General features: G+C 39.3%; 1 protein-coding gene across 3 annotated transcripts in view; it reads left to right on the plus strand.

Annotated features, from left to right (window-relative positions):
- Nucleotides 1-10,505, plus strand: part of RXYLT1 (ribitol xylosyltransferase 1) — a 55,838-nt gene extending 45,333 nt beyond the window's left edge. For 2 of the 3 annotated variants that reach the window (XM_066258242.1, XM_066258239.1), the window contains 2 exons: nucleotides 6,979-7,149; nucleotides 10,082-10,505. In XM_066258242.1, the coding sequence (XP_066114339.1) occupies nucleotides 6,979-7,149; nucleotides 10,082-10,499 (589 nt within the window). In that variant the 3' untranslated portion in view covers nucleotides 10,500-10,505. The remainder of the gene's footprint in view (nucleotides 1-6,978; nucleotides 7,150-10,081) is intronic. The other variant, XM_066258240.1, reaches the window with a different exon arrangement.
- Nucleotides 10,506-10,591: the final 86 nt, after the last annotated feature.

The raw sequence follows: 10,591 nt of genomic DNA on the forward strand, positions 1-10,591 counted from the left end.
GAAATAGTTTGAGAAGGATAGGAGTTAGTTCTTCTTTGACTATTTGGTAGAATTCCGTTGTGAAGCCATCGGGCCCCGGACTTTTCTTTGTTGGGAGTTTTTTGATAACTGTTTCAATCTCATTTGGTGTAATCGGTCTGTTTAGGTTTTCTGATTCTTCCAGATTGATTTTTGAAAGATTGTATGTTTCAAGGAATTTGTCCATTTCATCTAGGTTGTCTAGTTTTGTGGCATACAGTTCTTCATAGTATTTTCTTACAATATTTTGTATTTCTGTTGTGTCAGTTGTTATTTCTCCTCTCTCATTTCTAATTTTATTTATTTGAGTCCTCTCTTTTTCTTGGTGAGTCTACTTAAAGGTTCATCAATCTTGTTTACCTTTTCAAAGAACCAGCTCCTAGTTTCATTGATCCTCTGTATTGTTTCTTTAGCCTCTATGTCATTTATTTCTGCTCTGATCTTTATTATTTCCTTCCTTCTACTACATTTGGGCTTTACTTGCTGTTCTTTTTCTAATTCTTTTAGATGCAGGGTTAAGTTGTTTATTTGAGCTTTTTCTAGCTTCTGAAAGTGTGCCTGTAGTGCTATGAACTTCCCTCTCAGCACTGCTTTTGCTGTGTCCCATAAATTTTGAGTTGTTGTCTGCTCATTGTCATTTGTTTCTAGGAATTTTTTATTTCTTCTTTGATCTCATTCTTAATCCATTCATTATTTAGCACCCTGCTATTTAGTTTCCATGTGTTTGAGAATTTTTGAGCTTTTCTGCTGTGATTCATTTCTAGTTTCATGCCGTTGTGATCGGAGAAGGTGCTTGATATGATTTCAGTCTTCTTAAATTTGTTGAGAGCACTTTTGTGCCCTAACATGTGGTCTATCCTAGAGAATGTACCATGAGCACTTGAAAAGAATGTATATTCTGCTGCTTTAGGGTGAAAGGATCTGAAGATATCTATCAAATCGAGTTGATCTAGTGTTTCCAATAAGTCTGCTGTTTCTTTGTTAATTTTCTTTCTTGAGGATCTATCTAGTGATGTTAGTGGGGTATTGAAATCCCCTACTATTATAGTATTGCTGTTGATCTCGCCCTTTAAATCCATCAAAGTCTGTTTTATATATTTGGGTGCTCCTATATTAGGTGCATAGATATTTATAATAGTTATATCTTCCTGTTGGATTACTCCCTTTATCATTATGTAGTGGCCTTCTTTATCTCTTACTATATTCTTTGTTTTAAAGTCCAATTTGTCTGATATAAGTATTGCTACCCCAGCTTTTTTTTTCATTTCCGTTTGCATGAAATGTTTTTTTCCATTCTTTTACCTTCAATCTATGTGTGTCTTTTGTTCTAAGGTGTGTCTCTTGTAGACAACATATGTATGGGTCCTGTTTTCTTATCCACGCAGCTACCCTATGTCTTTTGATTGGATCATTTAATCCATTTACATTTAAGGTTATTATTGATATGTAGTTGTTTATTGCCATTTTCTTCTTTAAAGGTGTATTCCTTTTTTTGCTATATTCTTTTCCAACTTTGATCTGTTTACAACAGGCCCCTTAACATTTCTTGCAGCGTTGGTTTGGTTGTAATGAATTCCTTGAGTTGTTTTTTGTCTGGGAAGCTTTTTATTTCTCCTTCAATTTTAAACGATAGCCTTGCTGGATAAAGTAGTCTTGGTTGTAGGTTCTTGTTCTGCATTACTTTGAATATTTCTTGCCATTCCCTTCTGGCCTCAAGTGTTTCTGTTGAGAAGTCGGATGTCATCCTTATGGGGGCTCCTTTGTAGGTGATAACTTTTTTTTCTCTTGCAGCTTTTAATATTTTCTCTTTATCGCTTAGCTTTGGTATTTTAATTATGATGTGTCTTGGTGTAGGTTTCTTTGGGTTTCTCTTTAATGGAGTTCTCTGTGCTTCTTGGACTTGTAAGAGTTTCTCTTGCATTAATTTAGGGAAGTTTTCAGCTATGATATGATTGAACAAAGTCTCTATCCCTTGTTCTTTTTCTTCTTCTTCAGGAACCCCTATGATGCGGATGTTATTTCTCTTCATGTTGTCACAGAGCTCTCTAAGTGTTTCCTCTGACTTTTTGAGTCTCTTTTCTCTTTTCTTCTCTGCTTTCATGCCTTCATTCCAGTTGTCCTCCAACTCGCTGATTCGATCCTCTGCTGTATCCATCCTGTTTTTAATTCCTTCCATTGTGGTCTTCATTTCTGATATTGTATTTGTCATCTCTGACTGATTCTTTTTTAATATTTCAATATCCTTTTTTATACTTGCTATTTCTTTATTTAGGTTTTCAAACTACCCCTCCATTGTTGTTCTAAGATCCCTAAGCATCCTTACAATCATTATTTTGAACTCTGCATCTGGAAGTTTGATTATTTCCATATCACTCAGCTCATCTCTCAAAGGTGTCCCTTGTGGTTTCATTTGGGTTGCACTCCTTTGTCTTCTCATAATGGTGTTTTATTTGTAGAGTTGCTTTGGTCTAGGCTTGGTGTTTTTTGCCTCCTGTTTTCAGTTGTGTTATTTCTAGATCTTCTTTGGTTGGTATCAGCTATTATTTGTAATCCACTTTCGGATTTGGGCAGCTTTGAAGTCTTGATTTGTTTGTTTTCTTAACAGGTGATAGTCTTGTTAACTGATCTCAGCAGGGGGCTTCCTTGAAACTGTAACCAGGAATGCTGTGGGTGTAACCTGAGACGCTGAAGGTCTCTTCCACCAACTAATCTCACTGGGGGCAGGGTTTTTTCTCAGCTTCAGTAGGGGGAGGTGTATCTCAGATCTCCATGGAGACCTGAGTTACTGCCCCTCCTCCCCACTTCTTGTTTTCAGCTGTGTCTTGTTGCGCTGATTGGAGCTGGATAGATGTCCGGAGATCTCTGATCCGGAAGCACTTCAGCTCTGTTTTGTGAAAGGTTCAGTCCCTCCCCCAGCTATGGCCGCCTCCAGCATGAATGAGTCAGCTTTTTTATTTCGTTTCTTGCATACCTTAGCCCCTCACAGTCTGTCCCTCTCCTTGTCCTTTCCATCTGGGAGATAAGCTGGTCTTTTCAACCCACCTTGCTCCCTGGTCGCCAGGTAAGTGGCTGTGAGCAGTAGTTTCTGCTCTTTTTCCTCTGTGAAATCCTCACTGGGCTCTCAGCCTCACCTCCCCCCTGCTGTTCCTGCAAGCAGAGGAGATTCAGGCACTCCTTACCAGGTTTATTGTGGCTTCCTCTTTGCTCCTTGGTTTTTGAGAGCTGTTCTTGCAGTTCAGTGTTGGTTTTTCATGCTGATTTTTCCTAAATTGATTTGTATTCCAGTTTGGTGTTGAGAGCTGGGCGTCTGTGCGTCCGCCTACTCCACTGCCATCTTCCTGATCCCTGGACAAATTATTTTTGACAGAGGATCCAAAACACATAATGGAGAAAAGAAAGCCTCTTCAATAAAATGTGCTGGGAAAATTAGAAAACCACATGCACAAGAATTAAACTTGACTACAGTTTGTCCCCCTACACAAATATTAATACAAAATGGATCAAAGACCTAACTATAAGGCCTAAAACTATAAATTACATAGAAAAAAACATAGGTACTAAGCTCATGGAATTTGGCCATAAAGAAAATTTATGAATTTCTTGCCCCAAAAGGCAAGGGAAGCAAAGGCAAAAATAAATGAGTGGGACTATATCAAACTAAAAAGCTTCTGCACAGCAAAGGAAACTGACAACAAAACAAATAGGCAGCCAACTAAATGGGAGATAATATCTATATTTGCAAACAATAGCTCCAATAAGGGATTAATAGCCAAAATATCGTATATATAAAGAGTTCACAAAGCTCAGCAACAAACAAGCAAACAATCCAATTATAAAATAGAGAGAGGATCTGAAGAGACACTTCTTCCAGGAAGAAATACAAATGGCCAACAGATATATGAAAATATGCTCATCTTCATTAGCTATTGGAGAAATGCAAATCAAAACTACAATGAGATACCACCTTACGCCTTTTAGATTAGCTATTATCAACAAGACAGGTAATAACAAATGTTGGAGAGGCTGCCGAGAAAAAGCAACACTCATTCACTGCTGGTGGGAATGCAAATTAGTACAACCATTATGGAAGAAAGTATGGTGGTTCCTCAAAAAAATTACCACATGACACAGCAGTCCCTCTACTGAGTATCTACCCCCAAAACTCAAAAGCATTGATACTTAAACACACATGCACCCCCATGTTCATTGCAGCATTATTCACAGTGGCCAATACATGGAAACAACCAAAGTTTCCCTCGATAGAGGACTGGATAAAGAAGATGTGGTACATATATATACAATGGAATACTACTCAGCTATAAGAAACAATGACATAGTGACATTTACGACAACATGAGTGGACCTTGAGAACATTATACTGAGTGAAACAAATAAATCAGAAAAATCTAAGAACTGTATGATTTCACACATAGGTGGGATATAAAACTGAGACTCATGAACAAAGAGAAAAGTGAAGTGGTTACCAGGAAGAAGGGGATATGGAGGAGGCGGAGGGGGACTTGAGTAAACAGGGAGGGGGAAGGGTGTAAAAAGAACAAATGTAAGGTGACGGAAAATAATTTGACTTTGGGTGATGGGCATACAACATAATCAACAGTTCAAATGCTATAGAAATGTTCACCTGAAGTCTATGTACTCTTATTGATCAATGTCACCCTGTTTAAGTTAATTTTCTAAATAAAATTTTAAAAAAATTTAATAAAATGGAAAACTTATTTTTTAATCTTTCTGTTAATAGAGGGTTTATTATTATTATTATTATTATTATTATTGTAAGTTGTCTTTAACAGAAGTTGCCACTGAACATAAACTTCCTGATGGCAGGGCTTTTCTCTCTCTCTCTCTCTCTCTCTCTCTCTCTCTCTTTCTCTCTCTCTTTTCCCAGCTTTATCTGCAGAACCTAAAATAGTACCTATGGAAAGTAGACACTCAGTAAATAGTTGTTGAATAGATGAATTATGAAAAAGCTCACTAACATGATATTTGAATCAGATATTTATTCATTATTTCATAACTGATTACGTGATGACCTTAGACCGTTATCTAGTTGGCTACAAAAATATCAACAAGGAGGCGGCACATTAATAAGACAGAATCCTGGGGTTACCACTGCAGTATTCTGATTTAGTAGGTTCGGGTAGAATCAGACAAAAAAAGTTTATTATATTAAGTATAGCCAGGTTCAAGTTCTCTGAAAAATCTATCACCTGAGTAGAGCCTATATTTGTGAAATGTTTTGAAACCAAAATAATTACTTTTTCACAAAATTACTATATAACCTATTAATATAGTATAGGATAGAACCTGTGTGATTCTGGTATTATTGAACTAGGCCAGTATCTCTGTTACAGATAATTGGTTCTCAACCAGGGTCAGTTTTGCCTCCAGCAGACATTTGACAGTGTTTGGAGATCTTTTGGTTGTTACAAGTGGAGGGAGGAGAGGTAGTACTGAAATCTGGTGAACAAAGGCAGGGATGCTGTTTAGTATCTTGCACTGTAGAGGATAGCCTCTGTAGAGGACAGAATTATCTGGCCCACAATGGGAGTAATGCTGAGGTTGAGAAAACCTATTATAGACTGTTATATAAAGCTTTGCTCCAAAATGAAAGTTGTATTTCAGGCATACAATTTAATTTCCGTTACTTCCAAATGCCCATAAAAATGGGCCAGTTGCACCTGACTGGTGGTGGCACAGTGAATAGAGCATCAACCTGGAATTCTAATGTCCCAAGTCCAAAACCCCGAGTTCACCAGCTTGGTGTGAGTTCATCTGGCTTGAGCACAGGGTTGCCAGCTTGAGCATAGGATCACAGACATAATTTCCTGGTCACTGGCTTGAGCCAAAAGGTCACAGGATTGAAGCTCAGGGTTACTGGCTTGGCTGGAGCTCCCCCAGTCAAGGCACATATGAGAAGCAATCAATGAACAACGAAGTGCCGCAACCACAAGTTGATGCTTATTTTTATCCCTTCCTGTCTCTATCAAAAAAAGGAAGGAAGGGAGGAAGGGATAGAAGGAGGGAAAGAGGGAAGGAGGAAGAGAAGGAAGGGAGGGAGGGAGGGAAGGAAAGGGAAGAGAGGAGAGGAGAAGAGAAGAGAAGAAAAAAGAAAAGAAAAAAGAAAAGAAAGGGCTGGTTACCTCTCCTGTGTGGCATGCAGGGTTTTTTGTTTGTTTGTTTGTTTGTTTGTTTGTTTGTTTGTTTGTTTTAGGGTTGCTTTTTTCAATCTATTTGAAAAGCCTTTGAAATGAGAGCTCTTTGGATAAAACATTCATTAAGTCATGATCATTATGAATGTAGGTTATTTATACTCTTAAGCTCTTGACTTCACTCTAACTACGGGCATGTAATAGAAATTGAGGAATATAAAAAACAAAGCACTTTGGCATATACTCTCTCTAGCAGTTTTGTAAAAGATGTCATTGTGAGAATTTTTTTTTTCAGAGCCAGAGAGAGGGATAGATAGGGACAGACAGACAGGAATGGAGAGAGATGAGAAGCATCAATCATCAGTTTTTCATTGTGACACCTTAGTTGTTCATTGATTGCTTTCTCATATGTGCCTTGACTGAGGGCCTTGAGCAGATCGAGTAACTCCTTGCTAGAGCCAGCGACCTTGGGTCCAAGCTGGTGAGCTTTTTGCTCAAGCCAGATGAGCCTGTGCTCAAGCTGGCGACCTCAGGGTCTCGAACCTGGGTCCTTCCGCATCCTAGTCCGACACTCTATCAACTGTGCCACTGCCTGGTCAGGCAAGAGAATATTTTTTTTAAGTCAGTAGATTAAAGGACTTCTCCAAAGTAAGCGTGGAAAATTACAGTTTGAGGTTTAGAAAGTCATAATTTAAGTTTTTCCTTCTATAACATGCTAAGATGTTGGGTTATGGGAATTTTCCAAGTCTATTTTTATATACTATTAATTCACCTTTACTTGTTTTTATAGATACAGGCATTTTCCTGTGGTGGAGGCAAGTTGGTCAATGCTGCATAATGAAAGGCCCTACTTATGTAATTTCTTAGGAACTATTTATGAAAATTCCTCCAGACAAGCACTAATGAACATTTTGAAACAAGATGGAATTGACAAGCTATGTTGGGTTTCAGTAAGAGACCAGTAAGTTCTGTGTTTACTTGATTCGTTCACTTTGTTCTCCCTGAGAGTTGCTTTATGTGGCAGCACAGGTTTCCAGAGAGACATTGTTACCTCCATTTATATCAGTCTCCCCAGAAGATAGACTGGTGATCAGAGCTATGAAGAACTTGGGTTGTAGACATTTAAAACAGGGAGAATCTCCTATAGCTGTAGTTCATCTTGAAAAAGAACATTAGTTACTGTCTTATGCAAATGTCAGTTATTCTGATTTTCCTCAGTAATATCTGTTGGTCAGACTTGACACACAGGGAATGGTGAATATGCCAGTAGGGTCTTAGGTTCATCCCTGAGATGTTCTGCAGACCAGTTCAGTGTTCCAGTATTGGCATAGAGTACTCCTCACACCTTCAAGGACCTGCCACCACCCTGGAGACAGGGGCCACTTATTATTAGTCTTCAAACCCCCAGATCTAACACAGGACCTTGTATAAAGTAGGCCAGGATAAATGGATGGGTGGATGCATGCATTGATTTAATAGGGTTGACTTTCTTCCACTTTTTTACATGGTAGTCATGAAACAGGTCGTTTATAGAATGAAAGAAGAAATGTTGGAATTACTCATTTTATTTTTTTTTTAATGGAGGTTATGTATGAAGCCAAGTCATCAGACACCTAATGCCTAAAAAGTGACCTATATCTAGGAATGTATTCATTGTAGCAGATATTTTCTTTAGAAAGCATAACTCCCAATTCTATTGGTAGTGTAACCACATTATATCCATAATCAACAAGTATTTATCAGGCAACTACTTTGTACTCAAAACTGTTTTAGCCATGAGGTATACACCAGTGAACAAAACTATCTAAGGGCATACCCTCTTAGAACTTACATGCTTGTTGGAGGAGACAAACCAGTAAAATATATTTTGTATCAGAAGGTGATATATGCCACGTTAATAAATTGAGCAGAGGAACAATATAGAGAGGATCGGGGATCAGGAGTAGAGCATTTGCTGTTTTAGAATGGCCAAGGAAAGCATAGTAAAAAGGTGGTATTTAAGCACAGGCATGAAGAAGGTGCAGGGATGAGCCCTCTGTTTGGGAGAAGAGGAGTCCAGGTCGAGGGAAAGGCACATGTAAAGGGCCTGAGGCAGAGGCATGCTTCCCGTGGTTGAGGAACAAGGGACAGTGTACCTGGAATGCAATGAGTGAGAGTAGTGTGAAATGACCGAGTTTATTGTGGGAATAGAATTATTCTTGTAATTCTTCTCATACCATCGGGCCAGGAAGTCAAGCAAGGGTTCTCCTTGCTTGTCATTGCTACTTCCAGACCATTTTCCCCTTTCCCTCCCTAAAACCTCCGATTTTGAATCTTATGCCAGCAAACAAAACTATCTGTTATTTTTACTTTTTGAAGTCATATTCTGACCCTTGTGTTTATCTCCTTAATTCTTTGAGGGTTTTAGTTCCTGGCATACTGTCTATGGCATGACTCCAGTTTCACTTTACGTGATTCCTAAATCTACATAGCTCGTCCTTCCATCACCTTGGTCTTGCAGTTCCTCTACCTCCTCTCCTCCCCTCCCTGATCCTGGCCTCCCCTTTACCTCAGCTATTCACTATCGTGGTCACTTCCCGCACTTGATCCATGGACATACTGCTTATTCTCCATAATCTCAAATTTCAGCATCTCTCTATAACCGCATTTCCTGTCATGCCAGCTCGTTCCCTATAACCTGCAGTTTAGCTGAGACTTACAACCCATTGTTTCTCCTCCCTTTTCACTGTCCTTTGCTCACGTCATATCTTTACTTTCTTCATCCCACTTAAATGTTATAGTCAATCATAACTGGATATACATCCACCTCCTAAATTTCCTAATCTAGCAAACCCTACTCTGGTTAAATCCAACTCTTTTACCTGCACCAAACCTGGATCCATGCAACCAAACACACTTGGAGAAAGCTGCCAGTCAGTCTCACTTTCAACATGACCTTCACCCTCAACTGCCCAACAGTCACACATTTCCCTTGTCCATGTATTCTTCCATGCTCCTAGAAGACAGTTTTATACTTTGTTCTCTCTTCCAAACCGCTCTTGCCTTATGACCCAATTGCTGGTTTCACTGAGAACATAGGGACAGTCAGAGGAGAACATCTAGCTTTCTAACTGGCCTCTCAGCTTGTACCCTTGCCCCTGGATACTCTGTTCTTAACACAACAGTCACACTGATTCTGATAAGGCATAGGTTGGATCGGCCAGCCCTCTGCGCCAGTCCTGTGTGACAGGATTCTCTGACCTCATCTTCTGCACCTTCCCCTTTAGCTGCTCTGTTGCAGCCTCTGGCTTCCTTGCATCCATTGAACATGCCAGGCACACACTGTCTCCTGGCCCCTATGCTTTCTCTGCCCTCTGCTCTCCCCCCAGATGTCTGCATGTTCTGCTCCCTCACCTCCAGCTCCATGCTCAGATGCTCCTGTAATGAGACATTCCTGGTTACCTATTTAAAATTGCAACACTATCCCCTTAGACTCCTTACCCTCTGCTTCATTTTTTCTCACAGCACTTCACACCTTGTAAATAATTTACTAACTTGACTTGTTACGACCTGTCTCCAGCACTGGAACTAGAGTGTAAGCTCCAGTGGGCAGGACCTCGAAGGGTGAGGCAGGGACAGAAGACCTGGCACTCGGAAAGTATTGGCTGAATTAACATTCATTTAGAAATGTTGTGGTGACCACTGGGTTTTTCCAATGTGTAGCTGTAAACTTTTCAAATTTTAAAATGTTTTCAAGAAATCTGTCTGGCAAGATTTTATCTATCTTTTCCACCTGTCTTTTCTATAATGGTTTTACCATTGCCTATAGTTGACATTAAAAGGTAAAATCTTATTTTCACAAAAGATACGCTTAATAAAGTGAAAACTGCAGTTGTGTTTTTTTTATTTTCTAGGTGGCAGCCTCAGGAAACAAATGAAAGCCTTAAGAATTATCAAGAAGCTTTACTTCAGAGCGACCTCACACTGTGCCCCGTAGGAGTAAACACAGAGTGCTACAGAATATATGAGGCTTGCTCCTACGGCTCCGTCCCTGTGGTGGAGGACGTGATGACTGCTGGCAGCTGTGGAAACGCATCTGTTTATCATAGTGCTCCTCTGCAGTTACTCAAGTCCATGGACGCTCCCTTTATCTTTATCAAGAACTGGAAGGAACTTCCTGCTCTTCTAGAGAAAGAGAAAACTATAATTTTACAAGAAAAAATTCACAGAAGAAAAATGTTACTTAACTGGTATCAACACTTCAAAACAGAGCTCAAAATGAGATTTACTAATATTTTAGAAAGTTCATTTTTAATGAACAATAAAGGTTAACTATTAACTACCTTTTTTAGCTAAGATCTGATTTTTTAAAAAATTTCACATTGATTTTGAGAGAGGGGGAAAGGAGGGGATGGGGCAGAGAG

Source organism: Saccopteryx bilineata, chromosome 2, assembly GCF_036850765.1.
Source record: "Saccopteryx bilineata isolate mSacBil1 chromosome 2, mSacBil1_pri_phased_curated, whole genome shotgun sequence".
Lineage (NCBI taxonomy): Eukaryota > Metazoa > Chordata > Mammalia > Chiroptera > Emballonuridae > Saccopteryx > Saccopteryx bilineata.